The sequence below is a fragment of the Castor canadensis genome, chromosome 14, assembly GCF_047511655.1.
Source record: "Castor canadensis chromosome 14, mCasCan1.hap1v2, whole genome shotgun sequence".
NCBI lineage: Eukaryota > Metazoa > Chordata > Mammalia > Rodentia > Castoridae > Castor > Castor canadensis.
This window is the reverse complement of record NC_133399.1, coordinates 401227-424823: the sequence shown is the minus strand read 5'-3', so window position 1 is coordinate 424823 and position 23597 is coordinate 401227. Positions and strand designations below refer to the sequence as shown.

The following is a 23597-nucleotide window of genomic DNA, read 5'->3' as shown; positions in this document are numbered from 1 at the left end:
CACAGGAATCCCCATCAGCTTTATTCCCACAGGCTAAATAAATAGGCGGGGGCGGAGAACCCCAATAAATTAATAATAACAACAATAAATAGACATAAATACGCTGGGGGCGGAGGGAGGGGACAGAGGGAAGGAATGGGCGCCTAGGGTGGCAGCGCTGGGTGCTGCGTCCCCACGAGTCACGTGGGCGCGCACAGGAGCGCGCGCGCAGGCCCGCAGGTCCAGACACAGCTGTGCGTATGGAGTGCGTGTGTACGCAGCTGCGGGCACAGGTCCGCAGGCATGCGCACAGGTGCGCGCTTTCTCAGATATGCGCATGCACAGGTGCGCTCTTTCTTAGGTGGGCCTTGGCACGGATGCGCGCGTTCTCAGGGCCGTGCACGCACAGGTACGCGCTTTCTCAGGCGCGCGCGTGCACTTTTGCAGGGCCGCGCAGGCATGCGCTCAGGGGCGCGCGTTCTCGGGCGTGCACGCACAGGTACGCGCTTTCTCAGGCGCGCGCGTGCACTTTTGCAGGGCCGCGCAGGCATGCGCTCAGGGGCGCGCGTTCTCAGGGGCGCAGGCCGGGTCACGCGCAGTGGCAGCTGGTGGCCAGCAGGTCGTCGTAGGTGCGCAGCGCCAGGCCGCCGTCCGCGCGCTGCAGCAGCACCACGGGCTCGTAGGCGGCGGGCACGCAGCACGGGCCGGGCACCACATCGGGACGCAGGCGGTGCAGCCGTGCCTTCACCTGCGCGTGCGTGCTGGCCGCGCGGAAGCGGGAGGGACACTCGCCGGCGCACACGGTCACCTGCAGCTCGCGCGGGGACAGCACGGAGCCCGCCCAGCCCAGGTCCTCCAAGGACGCGGGCACGGACAGCAGGCGACAGCAGCGCCCGGGGCCCAGGGGACACTCGTCCCGCGGCCGCGCGCTGCGACGCCCCCTGCCGGCCCGCGCGCGCAGGTGCAGCTCCAGCTCCGGCTCCAGCTCCGGCTCCAGCTCCCGCACGGCCGCCACCGCCGCCCCACGCGGGGACACGCGCAGCTGAAGCGTAGGTCCGGGAAGGCGGAGCCGCCGCAGCAGGGGTCGCGTCACGTCCCATGACGTCGTCGGCGACAGGCGCAGCAGGGCCCGGTGCACGCTGTAGGATTCCGGGACACCCTGGGTCACGGAGGCTCGGGGAACGCGCACAAGCAGCCGGCCGTGGGACTCGACTCGCACTGTGGGAATGGAGAACGGGACGAGGGTCAGGCAGAGGACAGGGGCGTGCAGGACTGGGCGTCCCCCCCACAGGGCTTTATCATGGCCGCCTGAACCCCAGGAGTCACCCTCGTAATCTCACAGGACACACAAGGTGGTGGGAAGGGCGGGGCAAAGCTGCGTCTGGCCCCGCCCCGGGATCCTAGCCACGCCCCATCTGAGCCTAACCCCGCCCACCTGAATCAGAGCCCCGCCCCTCTCGGTCCTGGACGCGCCCCTCCAGGTCCTAGCCCCGCCCCTCTGGGTCCGAGCCTCGCAAATGGGTCCTAAGAGTTCTAACCCCGCCCATCTGGGTCGTAACCCCGCCCTCTAGATCCTATCAGGGCTCCTGCTCCCCGGGGTTCTATTCCCGCCCCTCTGGGTCCTACAGGCGCCGCTCCAGGTCCTAGCCCCACCTCTCTGGGTTCTAACCCCACCCCCGTCCTCTAGGCCAAAGCCTGGTCCCTCCAGTCCTAGCCCTGCCAATACCTGCCCTGGATCCTAGCCCCGCCCATTCTGAGTCTTAGCCACTCTGGGTCCTAGCCCCACCCACCTGAACCCTAGCCCCGCCTCTCTGAAGCCAAGCCCGCTAATGGAGCCTCTGAAGTCTAACCCCGCCCATGTAGGTCATAGCCCCGCCCCTAGGTCCTAGCACTGCTAATGGCTCTCCTGGATCCTAGCCACGCCCACATTTGCTTTAACCCCGCCCATTTGGATCATAGCAACACCCCCTAGGTCCTACCCTCCTAATGGCTCCTCAGGTTTCCAGCCCCGCCCATCTGAGTTTTAGCCACGCCCTCTGGTTCCTAGCCCCTCCCATTGGAGTCCTAGCCCCACCCTTCTGGGGGTCCATACCCCACTAATGGCTCCGCTGGGTTCTAACACAGATACTCTGAGTCCTAGGCCAGTTGCTGGACCCCTGAGTCCTGCCTCGGTATTATGCCTCTTAACGCACCCTTCTGGGTCGTAGCCCCGCCCCTCTATGTCTTAGCCCCGCCTCTCTGTGCTCAAACCCCGGCCACAAGCTCCCCGGATCCCAGCCCCGCCCAAGGGTCCTCTGAGTTCTAACCCCGCCCTACCGGGTCGTAGCCCCGCCCCCTAGATCCTATCGCTGCTCCTGGCTCCCCGGGGTTCTAGCCACGCCCCGCTGGGTTTTAACCCCGCCTCCTCAGGTCCTAGCAGCGCTAATGGCTACCCTGTGTCCTAGCCACGCCCCCTCTGGGCTTTAGCCACGCCCCCGGGTCCTAGCCCCGCCCCCGGGCCGCTGGAGCGCGGCGCCCTCCGCCAGGCACCTGCGGCGTGTGGCTGCGATTGCGTCAGACTCGGAACCGGCGCGGGCGGGTTCTTCACCGCAGCCACCGACCCCTCCGCCTCCTCGGGGACCCCGGGCCCGCGACGCGACCGCCGGGCGCTGTGCACCTGCCAGCTCCCGGGAGGGCACGGATCGGGAAACTGAGGCTGGAGGAGTGGGCTCGGGTGGGGATGGGGGCGAGGTCCCCGAGCCGTCACTCACCTTGCGGGGTGATGATGCGCACGGCGGGGTCGGGACCCAGGTTCGAGTCCTCCCAGCTCTGGTTCACCCGCAACCTGGCCATCAGGTCCTCGTAGCGCTTGCGAAACTCCTGGACCCCCGCGGTGTCGGGGTCCGAGTCCGGGGAGCCGGGTCCGAGCTCGGATTGGACCCCAGAGCCGGACCTGGGTAGCCCGGCCAGGCCCAGGGCGTCCCCCGGCGGCGGCCACGAGAGCAGCAGCAGCAGAAGCAGCAGTCGCGGGCCCCGCGCGCCCAGGGCCGGTGGCGCGGGTTGCACACTGCGCGAGGCCATGTGTCGCTCGGCCCGTGTCCGTCCGTCTGCACTCGGACCGCCTGGACGTCGCCTTTATAGTCCCTGGACTTTGTCCGCCCCGCCTGCTGCCCCGTCCCCGCCCTTCGTGCGGATCAAACGCCCCAGGGGACGGAACCCAGGGCTCTTTTGGCGGGGGGAGTGGACAGGGGGAGGAAAGGGGGCACTCCCTGACCAGCGCGGCCACCTCTCTGAACCCGGAAACGAGGACACCAGTGGAGATAAGGGAAAACACAGGAAGAGGAGAAAAGGGACAAGTTTGGGCATGTCACCTCTCTCTGTCCTGTCTGTATCCTTCCCAAAAAAAAATGTGTGTAGGGGACACTTTTCTCTGCAGAGAGGGTCAAAGGAAGCCAAAAGGACAAGGCCAGCCACGGGATCGATGAGCAATAGTCCACGGTTACTGAGACTGGACAGGGGAACTCCTATTCATTCCTCAAAACCCTGTTCGAAAAGCCCCTCTTCCCAAGAAGCCAGCTGTGACTACCTTTCCAAGCTGACTAGGCGGGACCCCAGTCTGCAGTCCTCACCCCCTCCACCGTGGTCCCATAGGTCATCAGTGGGTTGTGGCCATCCCACACACGCCTGCCTTGGAGTCCCCCATCGTGGTCCCCTGCGTCCACTGTCCCCTTCAGTGCACAACCTGAACAACTGTCCAGCAGGCTCTTCTGGCAGCTGGGGGGGAAGGAAGGAAAACCCCCAAGTCTGGGAGTGACAAGTGTCCCCAAGCCAGGGGTTGGGATGTCCTGTGTCCCCCTTTGTTCGACACCCCCCCCCCCGCCCCCCATCTCCCTGGCCCGGCGCCTGCGCAGTCTGCAACCCTGAGCCCGGTGCACGTGCGACCTTCCCGGGCTGCCGCGCCGCGCGCCCCCTGGTGGCCATGCGCTCAAATGGCGCGGGGACCTCGGAACTTGGGACACCTGCTGCCCACCCTGGGGACCCCCCCACCCCACCCCCGCATACAGTCAGCCAGGCCTCCGCAGTGGACCTTTCTGACCCTGGGCTGTCCCCTCCTCCCCCCCCAGCCAGTGGTCTTCTTCCTCCCCAGCCCCCCACCGTGGACCCCAATGCCCACTTCACCTGGTCTGCGGTGGAATACTATGCAGCAAGGCAAAAGGGCAAGCCAAAGCCCGGCGCGACCTCCCCTGCTTGGGGTCAAAGGTTAAATGGAAATGGTGAAAAATGACAACCTAAAGGACCCGTCCAGTGTGTGTCTGCAGAGGTGGCTGGTCAGGCAGTGGGGAGTGGTCAAGGAGGGGACACCCAGGGTCCCCTCAGCACAGGGGACAGGGACCTGGGATCTCTGGGGAGGCCCACGAGCCTGGTCCTCTCCCTGAGCCACCGATGTCCTTCCCGTCCTTTCCTGCCAATGGGGCCACACAGCAGCTGGCCTTTGAAATGTGTCACTCGGCGTCCTGTGTTGGAGGTTCATCCAGCTGGCAGAGCCAGTCCTCTTCCTGGGTGAGTAATATTCCACTCGCTTTGCTTTCCACTGCTGGCTTGGTGGGCACGGGGGCCGTTTTCCCTTAGGCCGTGGGCGCCGCCATGGGTGTCTGGGACAGAGACCTGAGTCTTCTGTTCTTTTTCCCTTTTTCCATCACAGGCCTGGCCTGCTGTGCCCTGACCTTTATCCTTGCTGTATAGCACTCCACCGCACAAACCCGGACAGGAGCCAGTCCTTAGCTCATGGTGTGCGTGGACCTTTCTCTATGGGCACAAGGACAAAGCCACCAGGCCCCACGGTCCCCCGTTCCGTCCCGGAAGGTGTGCGTCCTCCACACACCGGAAGTTTCCAACTCACCAAGCTGGAATGTGGACACGGCCGGCTGACTTGGCCCTGTCCCCCGGCTCTGTAGCCCCTGACCTCATGACTAGTCCCGTGGCCAAGCCAGGAAGAGTGGTGGCAGCCAGCCAGCTGTGACCTCAGCGGGCCGGGGACCTGCTTCCCTCCTGCCGCTGGCTTCCACCGGTTCCCCACAGGCCCCACGAGGGCAGGGGTCAGGCTGGTCGTTGACCGCCGTGTTAGACACAGGGCATGGTTTCGGGCCCGACTGGATGAGTCCCCGGGGACAGAGACAGCTGTCCCACCACGGTGGCCTTTCTAGGGACGTCTGGAAGCTCTGTGGAGTGGCCCCGGCCCAGCTACACCCCAATACTTACCTAAGAACATTGGGGTCTAGGTGAACTCCTACACACCTCCTAAACCCCACCGTCAATGCCCCTTCCTCCTGCAAGCCTTCTCTGCTGCCCTCTGGCTAACAGTCCTTCCTCTCTGTCCCCCACCCTGGCCATACAGGGCTGAGGTGTCCACGCGTGACCCTCTGCCCCGTCCCCTAATCAGGGGACGAGCTCCAGCTTCCCAGGGCTCCAGTGGCCCTGGCTTGTGGCCGTGCCCTCCCACCCCCTGCCCAGTCCTGCCCTGTCCCCACCTGTCCATCTCCTCCTCTCTGTCTCTCCTCTCATCTCTGTCAGGCCCAGGTCACTAGATTCAGGGACAGTCCAGGGGTCACCCCAGTCTTACCATCCCTACACCTGCAGTGACCCTCAGAAGGGACAGCTGGGGACCTGGCTTTCCAGGACATTGGCACAAGGATCCTGGGACCCACCGTCAGGGACAATGTGACGCAGACACAGCAGGATCAGTTCCCCCCGTTCGGCCCGTTTACATTGAGAAACTGAGGCAGGGAGGCGGGCTTTTTGCCAGGGTCACGTGACCGGGGGGCGGGGCCGGAGCGCCTGTCCGTCAGAACCTGGGACGTAATGGGGACTGCGCGTGCGCGGACCGGGGGCTGGGCTGCGCCACCCGGGCACTGGTGGGGGGAGGGAGGAGGCGGTGGGTGGGGCAAGCGTGCACGTGCGAGGCGGGAGACCCTGGTTCGAATCCCTGCCCTGCCAGGTCCCAGTGTGGCCACCATGAAGTGACATGGCCTCTTTGTGCCAGGATCCTCCAGTGTCTTGAGGTCTCCCCAGGCCAGGCAGAGGGCAGGAAGGTCCGAATGCTTTTTTTTTTTTTTTATTTGCAGTGCACCCGGTGAACCCAGAGCCTCGCACGCACCTGCTTGGCCAGGACTGGTCACCGAGCCGCGCCCGGGCCAGCGGTGGTTTCTTGAGCGATGGGAGTTTCTGTGTTTGTTTATTTAAGTGTGTGTGCTTGTGCCAAATATGGTGACATTAAGCATGGCCTCACCACTGGGCACACATGGGTGCCCTCAGTGCCCTCGCCGTCCCACAGGACCTCACCTGAGCCCGCTCTGGACATGACGTCACCCACATGGAAGCCGGGGACCAGGGAGGCCGGGGACCGGGGAGGCCAGGGACCAGGGGAGGCCGGGGAAGTTGCTGAGTCACGAGGTGGCCATGCCAGCCCTGCTGTCCCCGTCACCTGTCACTGGGAAGTGTTTCCTACAGCAACAAAAGTGTCCAGGAGAGATGAAGAAATGGGGCGAGGGTGCTGGGGGACCGTGGGGTCTGGACACAGCAGTCATGGCCCGTGGAGGTCCCAGGGTCCCGGGCCACTTCTGTCCTCTCTGTGATGTCCCAGGTCACCTCTTGACCTGGACCTTCTACAAGCAGGAGCCCCAATAAACCTCGTTTCGCTAAAACTCACCCAGGAGGTTGGGCGTTGTGCCGTCGGTCACAGAAAACAGCAGGTCCCAATGTCACCCCTCAGCGACAATGTGACCTCAAGACCCTCACTGACCTCAAAAGCCACGAGGCCGGGGCAGAGCAAGTGAAAGCAAACGCAAAGCAAAATGGTGGATGAGGAAACCACCGTCCAGAGCCGTGGCTCCTGCCGTAACCGGAATGAGGAGGGTAGTCAGAGGCCATACTGGGAACAAAAGTGAGACCCCATCCCCCAGAAGTGAGACGAGTGTGGCTGTGTAGTCCTGTAATCTTGGTACAGGAGTTGGTAAATCACCGTCCACAGCCCCCCGCCCTGGTCCCTGTGTTCTGTCCTCTCCCTGTGGGGGCCCGGGGAGGAAGTTGGGGGTTTGTCCTCTTTCCCTCTCCTGGGCCTCTGCACAGGCCAGCGTCCAGGGGAATGGCTTGGTGACAGCTGCGTGTGACTCAGCAGCCTGGGGGTGGGCGGTGGGGACGGAAGCGGTCAGCTCAGCTCAATCAGGAGACCAGGACTGGGTGTGCGGGTTCCTGGCCGAGGTTGAGAGGGGGGCCGTGGTGTGGAGGGGCCGGGCTGGGCAGGAAGTGGTCAGCAGAGGTGTCACCTGCTGTCCCCTTGTGCTTTTCCCCCAGTCGCGGCTTCCCCTGGCAACTGTGGTTCCCACGTCCCCTTCTCTGTCCCCAGCAGCACACAGTGGGACGGCGGGGGGGGGGTGGCACGGTGGGGGAAAGTCTTGTTCAGGATTCTGGGGCCAGATTTCACGGCCTGTCAACCCCCCAGTCACGCCCGTTACACCCAGCAAGTTACCAATATGGCCTCAGCGTCTGCCCCCTTAGGATTTTGAGGGGTGTGTAGGAGTTCTCCAGGTTTACATGAGCAGCTCTCCTGGAAGAGCCAACTCAGGGTCACCAGAAATGACCTCTCCCCGGGGGGCAACAGGGAGCCAACCGGCCTGAAAGAAAGAAAGGTGGGGTGGTGGCCATGTCTGTGAACCCAGCACTCGGGAAGTGGAGGCAGGAGGATCCTGAGTTCAAGGCCAGCCTGGGCTGCGTAGGGAGACCCTATTCCCACCCCCCCAAAAATAAGAGGTGCCTAGTGCAAGTCACAGGGGACCCCGGTTTAGACAGGATTGGCACAGTTCTCTCTGGGGACCCTGCTGGGTCCCCCGACACTGGGGTTTTATGATTGGGGACAGGGCGGTGGCACCAGGGTCCCCAGCACTGAGGACCAGGTTGAGGATGGCCTGAGCCCATCCAAGAGTCCAGGTCACCTCGTGGAGACCCCGAGAGTCTCTTGTGACTTGTCCCCCCCCCCCCGTTGTCACCCATCACACGAGGACACACAGAAAATGACTTATCCAAGTGATTTATTTGCTTTCTGGAAAAGGGGTTCGGGGTCCCCCCGGCATCAGACAAGGCACTGGCAGAACATGTGGGGGGTCAGCAGAGGCCCTGCTCACCAGGACCCTCCTTTGGGGACAGAGACAGTGTCACCTTGGCAGGAAGGCTTTCCTAGAGAGAAACTGAGGACAAGGTGAAACCCTGAGGTATGGGGGGGAACCCCAGAAACAAGCTGGGTCCTTGGGGCTGGAAGAAAGTGGACCCTGCTTCCCAAGGCCCGGTGTGACTTCCCTGGGTCTGGTCAGGGCAGTGACAGCAAAGGTCCAGGCGGGGGACACAGGACAAACCCTCCTCGTTTGCACACGAATGAGGCCTAGGTTCCCCTAGCATCCCCAAACCCCGTCTGTCCACAGGGTGTCCCCAAAACAGCATCAGGGGACACAGCCACTAGCCAGGGATGCACCTTGCAAATGACCTGGGGACTCAGGCAGGGCAGCAGGAGCACTGCCCAGTGCCACCAACTGTCCCCTTCAGTGTGCCAGTTGGACAGCTGGCCACAGGCACTTTTGGGGTTCCCAGGTGGCTGGGCAGGGGGAGGGGGAGCGGGTTGGGGCTGGGCCTTGTCACCAAGTTCCTGACACTGAGTTTGTGACAACGGTCCCTGGGGCCTGGGGACACGACGTCTTTCTTGGCAGGTGTGTTTAGCGTCCTTCCAGGTTGGGCATTGGACAATGAATGCTGTCCCCCAACAGCCACTGTGCCTTGGGGGAAGGTCCTGGCCCCCCATGTGTCCCCCTCCAGGCCGGGAGCTGGCCTTCGGCTGGAGACGGTCATTTAGTTTGGGGCCTTTTTCTGCTCCCCAAGTCCGAGGGATCAGTGGCCCCTGGGACGGGGATGCAGAAGAAAGGGGCTTTGTCCCTGCTGTCCGGGGGGCGGGGCCGGCCAGGCTCAGACTGGGGCGGGGAGGTCAAAGGTCAACAGTCTAGACAGTGGGGACCAAATGGGGGTGGGGGGGTGGCTGGCGGAATGCAGCCTGGCCACCCCCAGGGGACACGGCTGCCCCAGGCGGGGACACGCACCAGCTGGCCTGGCTTCCTGGAAGAAACTTCTCACGCAAAAATGCCCCGGGCGGGGGGGCGGTGCAGACCTGGCCCCGAGCTGGCTGAGGCCATGTCCCTCAAAGGACTGTCACCCACCCCTTGATGGGACGGGTCAGCTAGGTGACACCAACCCAGGCCACCCGTTCCTGCTTCTCCTCGCCTCTCTTTCTGTCCATCTGCTCCACTTTCTTTTTTGTCCAAGCTACGTCCGCATGCGCACACCGTGACCCCAGGGCCAGGTGCCTGAGTGACACCAGCTGTCTCCACTGAGACCCTGACCAGGCTGGGCAGGGCAGCAGGTGTCAAGTCGCCGACCCTGCACTTGCTCCCGCCTCATTACCACCGGGGCGCTGTGCCTCCCTAGGGACCCGCACTGCGTCCTGTCCCCTTCCTCCCCATCTTAACGCTCACTGCCACCTCCCTCCTGCAAGCCTGGCAAGCCCCGCCCACGCCACGCCCCCACAGACCCACCAGCCCCGCCCACCGCTGCTGCCAAACACAAGCTCCGCCCACCACAAAGCCTTGTGTCCCCCCCTCAGCAAACCTGTCAGGCCACGCCCACACACCTGCAAGTCCGACAAGCCACACCCCCTATAGCCACGCCCCACCCAACACCCCCACACTCCGCCTCCAAGGCTGGCTAGCCACGCCCCCACAGAGCCACGCCCACACGCCACCAGCAAACCGTGACGAGCCACGCCCACCACAAGGCCCATCCCTCGGCCCCGCCCACCTCCCTCCTCAGCACGTGCCAAGCCCCGCCCACGCCACCCTGGCTGCCACCCCCACCTGAGTGCCTGAAAAATGACAGGGGAACGTGACCGGAGACTTGGTCCTCCCTCCTCAGACGTGGACATCTTAGGCCAAAAGACCCAACAATGCAGACAGACAGACAGACAGACGCCGTGGAGTGAATGGTGACCTCCTCTCCTCCAAGACAGACAACAAATGCCCGAGAAAGGAAAGAGCTGGCAGTGTCACGCGTGCGGGCGGTCACCCCACAGCGCAGTGAAGTGAGGACAAAGGGAGGACACGCAGGGCTGGCTCTCTCCAGACCCTCCACGTCCCCGTCCCCTGTGCCCTCTGGCTTTGGAGGGACAGGGACAGATGCACCCCAGCAAAACGGACGCGCTGACGTCTCACCCCCGGGGGTTTCTCAGGAGACCGCACCCGGGACCGGGGACGTGGAGGGAACCATTCCCACCAGGGAGGGGACAGCAACGCCTTGTCACTGTCACCTGCTGGGCACCATCCACAGCCACTCTGTGACGCATGGACCCCCCCCACCAATCGCCCACTGCCCACGTTCCCTTCCAGAAAACACCGCGACTGAGCCGGTCCACGGGGTCCCCAGATGGCGACCCCACAGCTCAGTGGACACAGGAGCTGCCCAGCCCTGGGACAGGAGGAAAGGGAGGTGGGTGTGCAAGAAATGGAAACGCCCCCAAAAGGCTCAGGGGGCCACCAACACGATGCCACAGGGTCAGACGCCAGCGCAAGGCACTCACGGTGACACGGTGACAGCTTGACTCCTCCAAGCCAGACCTGTGGCTTCTGAGTGGGTGCCACACTGTGCCAGCTCAGAGGTCACTGCCATGCTGCACTTTGGTCACTCCTGCGGGACCAGGTCACTCTGCCCCTGCCCAGGGAGTGACAGTGACACGCTGACTCCAGAGTCCCAGCCGGTGTCGAAAGGCATCTATGAAAGGCTGGAGGAGCGGCAGCTCTGACCGCTGGACGTGCCGAGCCAGGCGTGTCCTCGGGCCTTCAGAAGCCTCCCCGAGGACGCCGAGAAGCTGTCCCCACGCCAGGAGCTGAAAACCTACAAGGTCACTTCATGTAAACGTCCCGGCAGACAAAACCTGTACCCGCGGTCTCCCCACAGGTGGAGCGGCCATGTCCGTGGCCCCGGTCCTCACACCCAGGGGACTCGCTGCTGGCTCCGAAGCAAAGGTGTCTCATTTTGAAGGCCAGAGGCAAAAGAAAAAAAAAAAAAAAAAGGCCACAGCCCCCGAAGGGAGAAAGCCCGAGTTTTAGCCAAGGACATTTAAATTCCTCGGCGCCTCTGCAGAGGGAGAAAGAAGAGAAAGAAGTTCAGAGACCCCAGCACTCGGGAGGCTGAGGCAAGAGTTCGAGGCCAGCCAGGGCTGCACAGTGAGACCCAGTCTCAAAAAGCAACATGAAAAGAAAAAAAAGAAAAAGAGAAAGACATCAAAGCCAGCCACGCTCCACGGTGGCCATGGCCGGGGCCACCCAGGCTTCGGGGACACGGTTTGTGCACGGACTTGGACACTTTCACAGTTGAGAAGGTCTGGCCATGGGCACAGCGACTATGGGCCCCCGTCACCCGCAGACGTGCCGAACCGAGGGGACAGGTGGGCCGCGGCGAGGACGGCAGGGCCCAGATCTGCCCGCCTCGGTTCTCTGTGGAAATCTAGAGCCACTGCCAGTGTCCGTCCCAGGGTGTCCCCAAAGCCATGGGAGCCAGGGAAAACGTCTTCGGCCACCCCTGGGGCCAGAGCGCGTGCACAGGAGAGAGGACGGTGGCGCGTTCTCGTTCTGGGCGGCCCCGGCGCAGGCTTCCTGGGACCGTGACCCTCAGGGTTGGTGGCAGCAGCGGACCTTGTCCTCCGACTGCTCCAGCACGTCCAGCATCTCCTCGATGATGGCCCTCAGCGCACGGCCCAGCTGGCCGGCGTCATAGGGCTTGCCCAGCGGTGGCACGTGGACGAAGGCGGAGCGGCCGTGGCTCTGGTACAGGGAGGTGTAGTAGGTGAAGTCACACAGGTACCTGATCCGAGGACAGCCACAGGTCAGACGGTCCGCTCGGGGACCCCTGCGGTCTGGACCTCCACGTGCTGGAGGCCGGGTCCCCTGCCTGCAGTGCCACTGGGAGGAGGTGGCACCTTTAAGAGGCGGGGCCTAGCGAGAGGAAGCTAGGCGACTGGGGGCGTGGCCTGGGGGGATTGTGAGCCCTTGGCCCCGCCCATTTTCTGGAGCCGGGCAGTGTCTGGCTGCGTAGCCCAGGCTGGCCTGGAACCCACGACCCTCCTGCCTCAGCCTCCCAATGCCCTCCCCCACACCACGTCCCGCCCCCCAGTCCCACACCTGCCGGCGTCCTGCGAGATGGTCACCGACACGTCCAGGCCCAGCGTGGTGACCCTCTTGCACACGGCGTCCATGTCAATGATGGAGTCAATGCTTTCGGGCCCATCCTCCACACAGCACTGGGAGCCAGGGCAGAAGCGGCAGTTGTCCAGGCCCTGGTAACCTTTGTTGTGCCCGCACTTCTCGAGGGTGACGGTGGTGGCCATCCCGGACACCCCCACATGCACCACTAGCTGGAGACAGATGGATGGACGAGGCCTTAGCACAGCTGGGCATGGCCTCCAGGTGGCCCCAGGCCAAGGAGACAGCGGGTTCCTCCCTGGGCTCTGCCTGGGCCTCTCGCTGCTGGAACTGAAACCAGCCTGGCGCTGGCGGCTCACGCCTGTAATCCCAGCTACTTGGGAGGCTGAGATTGGGAGGATCGAGGTTTGAGGCCAGCCCGGGCAAGACCCTATCTCCAAAATAACCAGAGCAAAATGGACTGGGGTGCAGCTCAGTGGTGAGTGCTTGCCTAGCATGTGTGAGGCCCTGGGCTCCACTGCAGCACCCCTAAATAAATAAGTGGGTCCCCCTGTGAGTGCAGGAGGGCCTCCTTAGGAAGGAAAACCCCCTGATCAGCCCTGGAGACCTGAAGTGCAGCCCAGCTGGGCCCAGGCCTCACCTCTCACTGGCAGCTGCCCAGGTCAACCCCCTGCCCCTTGCTGCTGGCCCCTGGGGTCCCCTGCTGGCTGGGCCCCACACCTGTGGCCTCCTTCCCACCATGAGTGACAAAGGCCACAGCTCCTGCCCGGGTGGAGTTCCCATCCCCTACTCATCCCAGGAAGGGGTCCTTGCCCTGTCTGTTGGAGGGACACAGTGACCCAGGCTTGGCAAATCAGGACAGCCCTTCCTCTCCTCTCCACAGTGACTGGCTCAGGGGCCAACGTGGGAAGCAAGCTGGCCAGTGAGCATTAGCTCTGGCCGCAGACGGAGGCGATGACGGAGGCGATTAGAGGACAGGTGCTCTCTCTCCATGCTCAGTGGCTGATTTGCCCCCAGGAGGCCCTTGCCCCAGGCAAAGCCAGGCTGAGAGGCCAAGAAAGGGTGTGGGTAACACCTGCTCAGCACCTGGATCAAACGCTTCCTGAAGCGCACCCTGGGCCGTTCACTTTATGTTCATTATTTTTTAATTTGTTACAGTGCTGGGCCTCCTGCATGCTAGGCAAGCACTCCCCACTGAGCCCTTAACGGTCACAAGCACACCCAAGCTGGCTTTGCAGGGGGAATAGCGCCAGGCTGTGCAGACCCCCAACCCCCATCTCCAAAGCAACCCAGACAGCCATGTGCATTTGAGGACAAGGTCACGGGGTTCAAAAAGAAGCGCCACACCCGTCACGCGCCATCGGGGCAGGCGGAGCCAGGCGCCACCGTCCACGCACCTGCGGACTGTGTTTCTCCCACAGGGCGGGGATGAGTGTCTGCACCGTCTTGTACTCCACGGGGATCTCGTACACGTGCAGGTCCACGCCATCTCCCAGGCCCAGCTTCTCCAGCTCCTGTGGGAGATGACAAGGGTCCTGGTGATGGCTGCAAGGGCCACACACTCCCAGGGGACAAGTGACCACTCCAGAAGCCAGGTAACTCAAGCTGGGTGCGATGGCCTGGCCCGTGAGCCCAGCACGTGGGGGAGGCTGATGCAGGAGGATCACGGGTTCCAGGCCACCCTGGACCCTGTCTCAAAAAAAAACAAAGATCAAGCTGGACACCAGTGGTTCACACCCGGAGACCAAACCAGGGCATCCACACCCAGGGACACAGCCACCTGCACGACATGAGCTGTCATTAGCCTACGGTGACTGTGACCGTCGTCAACACATACGGGGTTTTCCTTGTCATAGTTCCCTAAACAACGCTGTATAAATAAAGACACGCACACCGGAGTAGGCACTTGTGAAGGGTCTCCAACTTATTTGACTGGGGCTGGCTTTGAACCACGATCCTCTTGATGTCTCCATCCTGAGTAGCTGGGATCACAGGCGTGAGCCACCGGTGCCCAGCTGGGATGTGAACTCAGGACCTTGTGTTATGAGGCAGATGCTCTGCCACTGCAGTCACGCCCCAGCCATGCCCCAGGCCGCCAGCCACGCCCCCATCCAGCAGCCACGCCCCCAGCTCAACACAGCCACGCCCCCAGTCCGACACGCCCCCATCCAGCCACAACCAGCCCCCATCTAGCCGTAACCACGCCCACCCAGCCGCAGCCACGCCCCAGCCCAACACAACCACGCCCCCATCCAGCAGCCAAGCCCAGCCCAACACAGCCACGCCCCCATCCAGCAGCCACGCCCCCAGCTCAACACAGCCACGCCCCCAGTCCGACACGCCCCCATCCAGCCACAACCAGCCCTCATCTAGCTGTAACCACGCCCACCCAGCCGCAGCCACGCCCCAGCCCAACACAGCCACGCCCCCAGTCCAACACACCCCCATCCAGCCACAACCACGCCCCCATCTAGCCGCAGCCACGCCCACCCGGCCACAGCCACGCCCCAGCCCAACACAGCCACACCCCCAGTCCAACACGCCCCAATCCAGCCACCACCACACCCACCCAGCCGCAACCACGCCCACCCAGCCACAGCCACGCCCCCAGCTTGTTAACCACGCCCGTCCAGTCACAGCCACGCCCCTGCCATGAAGCCTCCCCGCCCCCCCATCTGTCCTTGAAGACTGGGGCCCGGGTCTGGTCCCGTCCCTGGAAGTGAGGGATTTTCTCTACGTCATAGTCATGCTCCTGTCACCACCTGCTGCCCCACTACAGGCCCTCAAGAATGGGGCCAAAGGGACCAGGGACTGAAACCTGCAAAGCTGGGGGCCAACACAAACCTCTTCCCAGTGCTTATTCTGGGGACAGAAAGTTGGGGGACAGGGTTCTATGTCACTAGAGATGAGTGCAATCCATGCAGGACGCTGCCGCGATGCTGAAGGGACCCACGTGGCTGTGGACCCTGCTGCCCGCGAGCACCCAGACAAACGTCAAGAGCAGTCCCAGGACCCAAAGAGGCAAAACGCACAACGCCCAGCCTCCAGGCTCCCAGGCGCGGCCAGGTGTGGCGGCTCACGCCTGTGATCCCAGCTACGCAGTGAAGCACAAGTAGGATCTCGGTCCAGGCAAACAGCGAGACCCTATCTAAAAAATAACCCGCAGCGACCTCGGTGTGCAGTTCTGCTCGGGGCCATTACTAAGTGAAATATGCTGGCGTGACACTGTGACACTCCACGTGGCAAGTGAGTTGGCTGATGAGTGTCTAACGGGAGGGTAGCGTCCACAGCGTGGACGTGCTGGACACGGGGATGATTTGTGTCCCAGATGAAGTGGACAGCGCTGGATGTCACAAAGCCACTCCAAAGAGCAGGTAAGTTGTAACTTAGTAATTGTTTATGTTGGGATTTTTTTTTTTTGGTGGGACTGGGATTTGAACTCAGGGCTTATTTGCACTTGCAAAGCAGGCGCTCTACCACTTGAGCCACTCCTCCAGTCCGTTTGGCTCTGGTTATTTTGGAGGTGGGGTCTGGAGAACTAGTTGCCAGGCTGGCCTCAAACCGCGATCTTCCCGATCTCAGCCTCAGAAGCAGCTGGGATTACAGGCGTGACCCACCACGTCTGGCCTATAATTTCTGCAAGTTTTATTTTCATAGTTTCAGACTGTGGTTGACTGCGAGTAACTGAAGCAAAGGAAATAAACCGGGCATTTCTCTGTAGATCGGCAGCCAGCGCCACCTGGGGGCCGAGGACGGAGCGGCCAGTCCCACCAGAAAAAGAATAACACCTAACAAATTTCCTTTTGCAGTCTGCGCGCTACCTCGGTGCTCTCAGCCTGGCCTTGAACTCCTGGCTACGGGATCCTGGGTCTCGGCCTCCCTAACTGGGCCCCATCTGGTTTTCAGCCGCCATTTGGACTCTGCTAGGAGGCCAAGAGCCAGAGAGAGCTGGGCGCCGGTTCTCAGCAGGGGGCCTGGCACCCATGGCGGCCCGCTCAGCAGTCTGGAAAGTGACCTTTAGTCACCAGTCTCGGAAACAGCAGCAAAGTCACCTTCGCACTGGGGAAGATGGAGCTGGCCCCAGACAGGCACGGGGACCCCCAGTCTGGAAGGAGGACCCCCTGCCAGGAACCCACGTGTGGGTGACGTCACAGGATTGATGGGGACACAGGGGTCGGAGCGCCAGACCTGGACGCAAAGCCAGGTTTTCTGGAAACATGGCTGATGCCAGGCCCTGCACGGGGTGCACTGGACACTTTGTAACGACAAACTGACAGTGGGACACTTTGTAACCAAAGTGACAGCATAGTGACAGCAGTGCTGGAGCCATCTGCACCTGTCTCTGGTGGCAGGAGATCAAGGTCAAGGCCAGGCTTGGCTCCTGAAAACGGTCACCAAAACATAAAACATAAATAAAAACAAAAAATAGTGGCGGTGGTGTGAAAGAGAAGGGGGCAGGCAGGACTCGCTCTCGGATGATAAAAACGTCCCCTCCGTGAAAGCTGCCGTGGTGACAATGTTTTCTGTGTGCCTTTCAGACGGGGTCTCGCTGTCAGCCGAGGCGGGCCTGGGACCCGCCGCCCTCCGCCTCCCGGGTGCTGGGGTCACAGGGGGGGCCACTGTGTCCGGTTCCCGAATCAGTCAGCTGGCGTTTCAAGGAGCCTTGGGGTTTGTCCCCTTACCCTTTCTGCTTGTTTGTTTGGAGCTGGGGATGGTCGCCATGGCCTCCCACAGGTTAAGCCTGTGCCAGCTCCTGTCCTCATCTCTGCTCCCGGTGACCTCTGAGTCCCCACCTATAACATCCCCCAAATAGGCAAAAAAAAAAAAAAACCAAACCTCCAGTTCCTCAGGAGGCAGAGACCAAGAGGATCATCTTTCCAGGCAAAAAAGTTTGCAAGACCCCATCTTAACCAACGAGCTGGACTTGGTGGTCATGTCTGTAATCACAGCTACAGGACAGGCAAAGGCAGGACGATCCCTGTCCTGGTCCAACCCAGGCACAAACGCAAGACCATACCTGAAAGCTAACTAAAGCCCAAAGGGCCCTGAGTTCAAATCCCACGATTGCAAAAGATAAAACGAAAAATTAAAAAAAAAAAACAAAATGGCTGGGGTGCAGTTCAGTGGTGAGCGCTTGCCTGGCACCAGTGACCGAGCTGGGGACAGCGGCTACCTGTGGGGCAGGATGGGGACAGGGAAGAGGGCGGCTGCAGGGAACATTCTGGGTGGACGGAAATGCCTTCCATCTTGGGGGCCGGACTGGAGGGGACGGGGACACTGAGCTGTGGACCTCTGCTTGATGTACGGGACTCCTTCCTGGAATGGGCCACAGGGAGGGGACGCCGTCGGGTTCGCGGGCGCTCGGAGGAAGCCGTGACCTGGCTCGTTCTGTGCCTCTGGACGTGTCCCGATGGGGTGGGGGGCTCTTCTTGGGGAACCTGGGGAGCAGGGATGGCTGCACCTGAGCGCACGGTGGAAGTGAAAGGCAAGGGCTGGGGCCCCAGACGCCACACTGTGTCCACCCGGCTACCTGACAGACCCCGCCGCGGCCAGCGTCGGACCGATTCCCTGACCCCGCCACAAAGGCCCTCTTTGTTCACTGGTAATATGCTTTGCAGGTCTGTCTAGACTCGCTGCGGCAGTCATTGTCCCCGGATGTCACCGCGGTCTGTGACCCTTCCAGGCAGGGGACACCGCACAGGTCCCAACCAGGGGCTCCCGGCCCTTGACACCCACCTGAGCCTCCCAGGAAGAGATGGAGACCCACAGCCCCCCACCCGCCACCCTCCTGGGACAGGGCTGAGGACACCACTGTCCTGGGGAATAAGGGGTGCTCACTGACAGCCCCACAACGCCCACCTCCTCAACTGGGGGGAAACAGGCTGCTCTGCTGGACCCTGGGAGGGAGGGTCAGGAGACAGAGAGAGAGAGAGAGAGAGAGACAGAGAGACACAGCAGGGTCCCTGCCACCCATGGCCCCCTGGGCTTCTGACAGCTGCAACAACAGGCAGGAACAAAAAGTGCCACTGTCCTCTGTAGGGGAGGTGACAGACGTCCACAGATTGGCATGACACCCAGGATGCCCAGGCATGTGGCCTGAAGGGATGGATCAGAGCACAGCGACACCTTTCAACACTCAAGCCTCGGTCGTCGGGGCAGCAAAAGATAACCCAGGGCAGTAGTGCACGCCTGTAATCCCAGCTACCTGGGAGGGTGAGACCTGGAAGATCATGATTTGAGGCTACCTGGGCAAATAGTTCTTGAGACCCCCATCTCCAAAATAACCAGAGGCACAGGGACTGGACGTGTGGCTTGTGTTAGAGCGCCTGCTTTGCAAGTGTGAAGCCCTGAGTTCAAATCCCAGTCCCACCAAAACAAAAAAGAAACTCCATTAGCAGAGAAGTGCTCTCACCAGTATGTTGTTTTTTGTAAATTTTGAGACAGGGTCCGGCTCTGTAGCTCACACTGGCCTCAAACTCTCGATCCTCCCGCCTCAGCCTCCCCAGTGCTGGGATTACAGGGGTGGCCACCGTGCCCCCGACTTCCACTATTTTTTTTTCCTCTTTTGAGGGGAAGGCGTCAGATCTGAGAAGGTGAGGGTCCTTTGGGATAAAGTGGTGAACCCTGTCTCCCTACTTCATAAACTTGGGAGCAAGAGGACAGGCCTGGGGACGGGGACAGAGCCGGGGTGTCTCCCCTTGGCTCAGGATGAAAAGCTGCCGTGGAACCCAAAGATGCTTGAATTGACTTTGTCCGCATTTGCATGCAGATGGCAGCGTGTGGCCCGGGGTCTCAGACGGTGGCTTTGTGTCCACCCGGCCCCGCAAAGGCTCCTGTCTGAGAAGCACAAAGCCGGGCGCGCTCGGCCCCAGAGCTGCGCTGCCTCTTTTTGTCTGGGGCTCCAGGGAGCGGGGTGCAGAGCGGGCCTGGCACAGTCCCGGGACCCCGGCCCCGCGGCTGCCTGCAGGGTGGAGTGGGACAAATGGGGCAAGTGGCCGAGACGTTGAGGTCTGGGGCTGGAGGTGAGAAAAGAGAAGGGTGCTCTGGGGCTTTGTGGGGTTTCCCTCCACACCCCGAGTCCGGTGCAAGCTGGTGTCCCTACGTCACTTAGCTAACGGGCTACGATTAATCCGCATGGCTCATTTATGGAAGGGACAAATATTTCTCTTTCTCCCTCCTTTCTCTAAATGCCCCATCTGGCAGACACCCCGTCTCAGGACACTAGGACAGACCCCCTCCACCTCCCCCGTCTGCTCTCCCCACCTCAGAGCACCCATCGAAAAAAAGGACACATCCAGGAAGCTTCAGCTGGCCATTTGGGGACATTCACGGTCACAGTGATGGAGTAAACAGGAAAGATTTTTACATGAAAAGGAGACGGGTTCTGTATTGGGATGGCTCCCCGGGGTACAGAAGCCCCACTTCAGCAACCAGGTCCACCCGACCACGCTCCTGTCCACGCCTGGTCTCCCTCCCCCAGCTCTGTACTCCCCCAACCCCGGCCTGGGGGACTTCGGAAGCAATGCCACCCTGCCCCTGACTGTGAGGTCTCAGAGAACCCCCTCGCTATCTTCTTGGGGACCTCCATTTCCACATCCATACAATGGGCACAAGTTATAACCTCAATTCAGAAGGAAAAAACAGGGCTGGTGGAGCTGCTCAAGTGGTAGAGCGCCTGTCCAGCAAGTGTGCAGCCCTGAGTTCAAATCCTGGTACCATCAAAAAAAAAAAAAGAACAAAAACCACAAGCACTTAACAAAGGATAGCCCTGTCCATGGCTATCTGAAAAGATGTGACAGCGTTACATATTTCAGACTTTCTCTGCTGCCAGATGGCATCGTGGGGAACCCAGCTCCAAGCCTCACCTGTACCCTCCTGACCTGACTTTACCTGCACAGCAATCCAGCTGGCGTTCACCGTGTGCTCCCCAAAAGGACCAAACCCTAAAACACAGTAAAAAAAAAAAGCAAAATGTTAGCACACTGAGCACCCCTCCCAGTCTGTGTGAGGCCGGGCCGCCGTCCCCACCTGGGAGGGGCGCCCACCACCTAGGACAGCATGGTGGGGGTGGGGGGACGGCCACCCAGGGTCCACACGACTACACCTGTCTGCTTTCAAATACCCCCCCCACAAATGTGTCCCCTTTCTCACCTCCATCTGATCCTCATGCCCCCCCCAGGAAACTTCAGCACCCAAAGAAGGTGGCGCCTTCCTTTCTCAATTCCTTCCCCTAGCCTGACCCAGCCTGTTGTTATTTTATCACTGGGACCTTGTCGGTGTCTGAGTCACCACGGGACGGGACGAGGACTGGCCCTGGAGGGATGTATGCTACCATCCTGCCATTCTGTCCCCTGCGGGCTCAAACTGCAGCCCCGCTGGTCACACAGGACAGTGGCCGGCGGCCAGCCATGCTCAGTGACCTGCATCGACAGCTTTTAGGTGACAGTGCTTCCCAGACCCGCCCGCCAGAAGCAAGGACACAGAGACTGTGGCCAGTTGTGCCCAGGTCACACAGCTGTCGGGAGACTCCCCGAGCTGGGCCAGGATCCCAGGTGAGGTCAAGGTCATGACACAGACACCCTGAGGAGCTTGGGGACGACAGCATCTGGGGGGGGGGCCTGGCTACATCTCCCTTTGGCTCCGATGGACTCTGAGCTCCGGCCCAGCGCTCACAAGCATGGTGACCTCTGAGGCCTCAGCCCGCGTCCAGAAATGACCAGCAGCTGCGGGTGACGGCGGGGGCGGGGACCCCACAATTGCACACACCTGCGAGGCAGGTGCTGGGGGACAGATGGGGGGCTGTTTCCACTTTCCCGGGAATGACGGGACCAGCCCCACCTGGCTGGGTCACAACACCTGTTGCAACTTTTGCTAACTTCCCTCACTTGTCCCCTGCAGACAGACAGCAGGACAAAGTGACCCCCACTCCCAGGCCTGGCGGAAGTGGACCAAGTGGCCCGAGGCTTGCAGGGACAGCTGGTTTCAGGGGAGCTGGTGACACCTGGCTCAGCCAACCACAGCCCAGCAGAAGAGGACATGGCAGGGACAGCAGGTGTCCAGAGGACCTCGGGTCCTGTCCTGCCTCTGGGGTGCGTGGCGACAATCCCTCCATTAATGCAGGGCGCGGAGACACTTCCTGCCCGCAACTCGGGGGACGAGGGGAGGGGACAGGCCGATCGGGAGAGGGGCAGCAGCAAGTGGGTGTCCCCCCCATCCCGGGGACAGGTCCCGCACCTGAGTCGCCATCCCACCACTTCCTGGGTCGCCCCGACTGACCGCGCTCCCGCCGGCGGTGACATCTTCCCAACCTGGGACACTTGGGGACACCAGCCTCGCCCCTCCCCCGCCCGCCCCGTCGTCCCCGGCCGCCACGTACCGGTCACCACCACCGCCTTCCTGGGCTGTTCCATGGCGGGCAGGCGCTGCGCCTCCGACCCGCTGGCCTGGGGACTGGCGCGGCCACCGCTGCCCTCCCGGAGCTGGGTGGCCACGCCCCTAGAATCGAGGCCACGCCCCAATCCCCGCCCCCCGAAGGCCAGATAGGCGTGCGCCCTTGCGTCACACTCAGGCCACGCCCCTGTCCGTCCGCTAGGCATACGCACTTACGTCCCGCTCAGGCGCCGCCCCCCGGAGGGCTATGCGTGCGCGCCCCCGAACTCGCCCAGGCTCCGCCTCTGACCCGCTGGACGTGCGCGACCCCGATCCCGCCCCCGTCTCGTCCCCGGGCGGCCGCTAGGCCTACGTGCTTACGTCTCACTCAGGCCACAACCCTGTCGGCATCTCGGCGTGCGCGCCCCCGGCCTCAACCAGACGCCGTGCCCAGACGTCTAGGCGTGCGCGCCCCCGGTCACACCCAGACCCCGACCGTGGACGTCTAGGCGTGCGCGCCCCTGGACCCAGCCAGGCCCCGCCCCTAGACGTCAACGCGTGCGCGCCCCCACTCCTGCCCAGGCACCGCCCCACGGGCGTCTAGACGTGCGCGCCCCCGCTCACCCAAGCACCGCCCTGGGTCCACTAGGCTCGCGCGCTCTGCGCCGTACCCGCGACCGCCGCAGCCTGAGGCGCCTCGCCCTGCCCTTCCCAGCCTCAGTTTCCCTACCCGTAAGACGGGGACGTTTGCTCCGCACGGCGTGGCTGCTGACACGCGTGGGGCCAGGCGCCGAGGACGCGCCGATCATTGACTCTGCTCATTAGGCGCCTGCTGTATGCACACTGCCCAGAGTGACCTGGGGGCCGGGGGTTGGGGACAGAAGCCAACCCTTCTGATTCACCACGTTTTACAGATGAGGAAACTGAGGCACAGGCTAGCAGGCCACCTGCCCAAGGCCACTGGGGTAGAGCCTTGCAATGGCTGACCACGAGGTGGAGGGAGGGAATAAAGACCGGAAAACCCAGCCAGCTACCTTTGGCTGTTGCCATGGAAACTAGTGTGACCCCGGAGACCAGCACTTCCTCCTCCTCCCCAGTCCGGCTGCCCTCAGGGCCTTTGCACCGGCCCCAGCTACATGGAAAACCTGGCTGCTTCCTCCTCCTTCCTTCCAGCTTCAGCTCCAATGGTCACTGTCACCTCCTCCAAGGGTGCTTTGTCCCCTTCCCTTGTTCCATCTTCTCTGCAGCCCAGGGGCCAGAAGTCTCCCCTTTCCTCTGGGACGTCAGTGTGTGCCCTACTGCCCCCAGCGTCCCCTGCCAACCTGTACCTCTGCCAGAATTCCTCCAAAAACAGCTGTGTCCTTAGAGGCACGGCTGGACCTTGGATTTGGGCCACCGACATCTTAATTCCCCATGTGCCAGGACACTGGAGGATGACTGTCCCCCACACCCCGCCCGCCTCTTCTTTCCGCCCTTGGGCACCTGCCCAGTGGGCTGGCCAGTGTCCTCCCCTCTGCACAGCCAGCCTGGGCCTGACGGCACAGTTCAGTGGTTATTTGAGTGCCTGGCAGCCGGAGGTAAAACCCTGAAAATCTGAGAGAGAACTGGCCTGGGGCTGTGCGAGAGCAACAGCAGGACAGGTGGGAGCCAAATGGTCCCCAGAGAAGTCAGGTCGTGTGACCCCAATGCACAAACCAACTCCCGGTCCTCACAGGTTCAAGCCATTAGAAAAAAAATTTTAAATAAAGACTGCATCTGAACTGTATGAAGCTGGTTGCTGTGACTGACGCCTGTAATCCCAGCTACTCGGGAGGCACAGATCGGGAGGATCGAGGTTCAAAGCCAGTCCAGGCAAATAGTTCACCAGACCCCATCCTGGAAAAAAAAAATCACAAAACAGGGCTGGTGGGGTGGCTCAAGTGCAAGAGTGACTGCCTAGCAAATGTGAGGCCCTGAGTTCAAATCCCAGTGCTGCCAAAATGA

At 62.1% G+C, this 23597-nt stretch overlaps 3 protein-coding genes across 6 annotated transcripts in view; all 3 read right to left on the bottom strand.

The window, feature by feature from the left end:
• LOC109686275 (microtubule-associated serine/threonine-protein kinase 3) overlaps positions 1-23597 on the bottom strand; it is a gene marked incomplete in the record, with an annotated part of 381278 nt that overhangs the window by 267888 nt on the left and 89793 nt on the right.
• LOC109700421 (growth/differentiation factor 15) lies at positions 431-3062 on the bottom strand. Its single transcript, XM_020185593.2, has 2 exons — positions 2730-3062; positions 431-1197 (listed from the first exon to the last, which is right to left on the bottom strand). The coding sequence occupies exons 1-2, from the start codon at positions 3037-3039 to the stop codon at positions 569-571; spliced, it is 939 nt and encodes a 312-aa protein (XP_020041182.1). The 5' UTR covers positions 3040-3062; the 3' UTR covers positions 431-568.
• LOC141416560 (pyroglutamyl-peptidase 1) lies at positions 8026-22849 on the bottom strand. 4 transcript variants are annotated; one of them, XM_074053535.1, is made up of 5 exons: positions 22649-22849; positions 20136-20188; positions 13643-13759; positions 12225-12457; positions 8026-11907 (listed from the first exon to the last, which is right to left on the bottom strand). In XM_074053535.1, exons 1-5 carry the CDS (start codon positions 22662-22664, stop codon positions 11715-11717), a joined length of 612 nt encoding a protein of 203 aa, XP_073909636.1. In that variant the 5' UTR covers positions 22665-22849; the 3' UTR covers positions 8026-11714. The 4 variants fall into 4 exon arrangements, with proteins under 4 accessions (XP_073909636.1, XP_073909638.1, XP_073909637.1 ...); XM_074053537.1 differs by lacking the exon at positions 22649-22849 and adding an exon at positions 21996-22143 and having other exon boundaries at positions 20111-20188; XM_074053536.1 differs by lacking the exon at positions 22649-22849 and adding an exon at positions 21996-22143.

What these genes read in the sequence shown, in the direction of transcription:
- LOC109700421 (XM_020185593.2), bottom strand. Translation starts at nt 3,039, where the DNA reads ATGGCCTCGCGCAGTGTGCAACCCGCGCCACCGGCCCTGGGCGCGCGG. An exon ending in GCGCATCATCACCCCGCAAG is followed by an intron (nt 1,198 to 2,729) that starts GTGAGTGACGGC and finishes CCATTCCCACAG; the next exon opens with TGCGAGTCGAGTCCCACGGC.
- LOC141416560 (XM_074053534.1), bottom strand. Translation starts at nt 21,655, where the DNA reads ATGGAACAGCCCAGGAAGGCGGTGGTGGTGACCG. An exon ending in CCAGCTGGATTGCTGTGCAG is followed by an intron (nt 13,760 to 20,135) that starts GTAAAGTCAGGT and finishes CATCTCCCACAG; the next exon opens with GAGCTGGAGAAGCTGGGCCT. An exon ending in ATCTCGCAGGACGCCGGCAG is followed by an intron (nt 11,908 to 12,224) that starts GTGTGGGACTGG and finishes TCCTCGGATCAG; the next exon opens with GTACCTGTGTGACTTCACCT.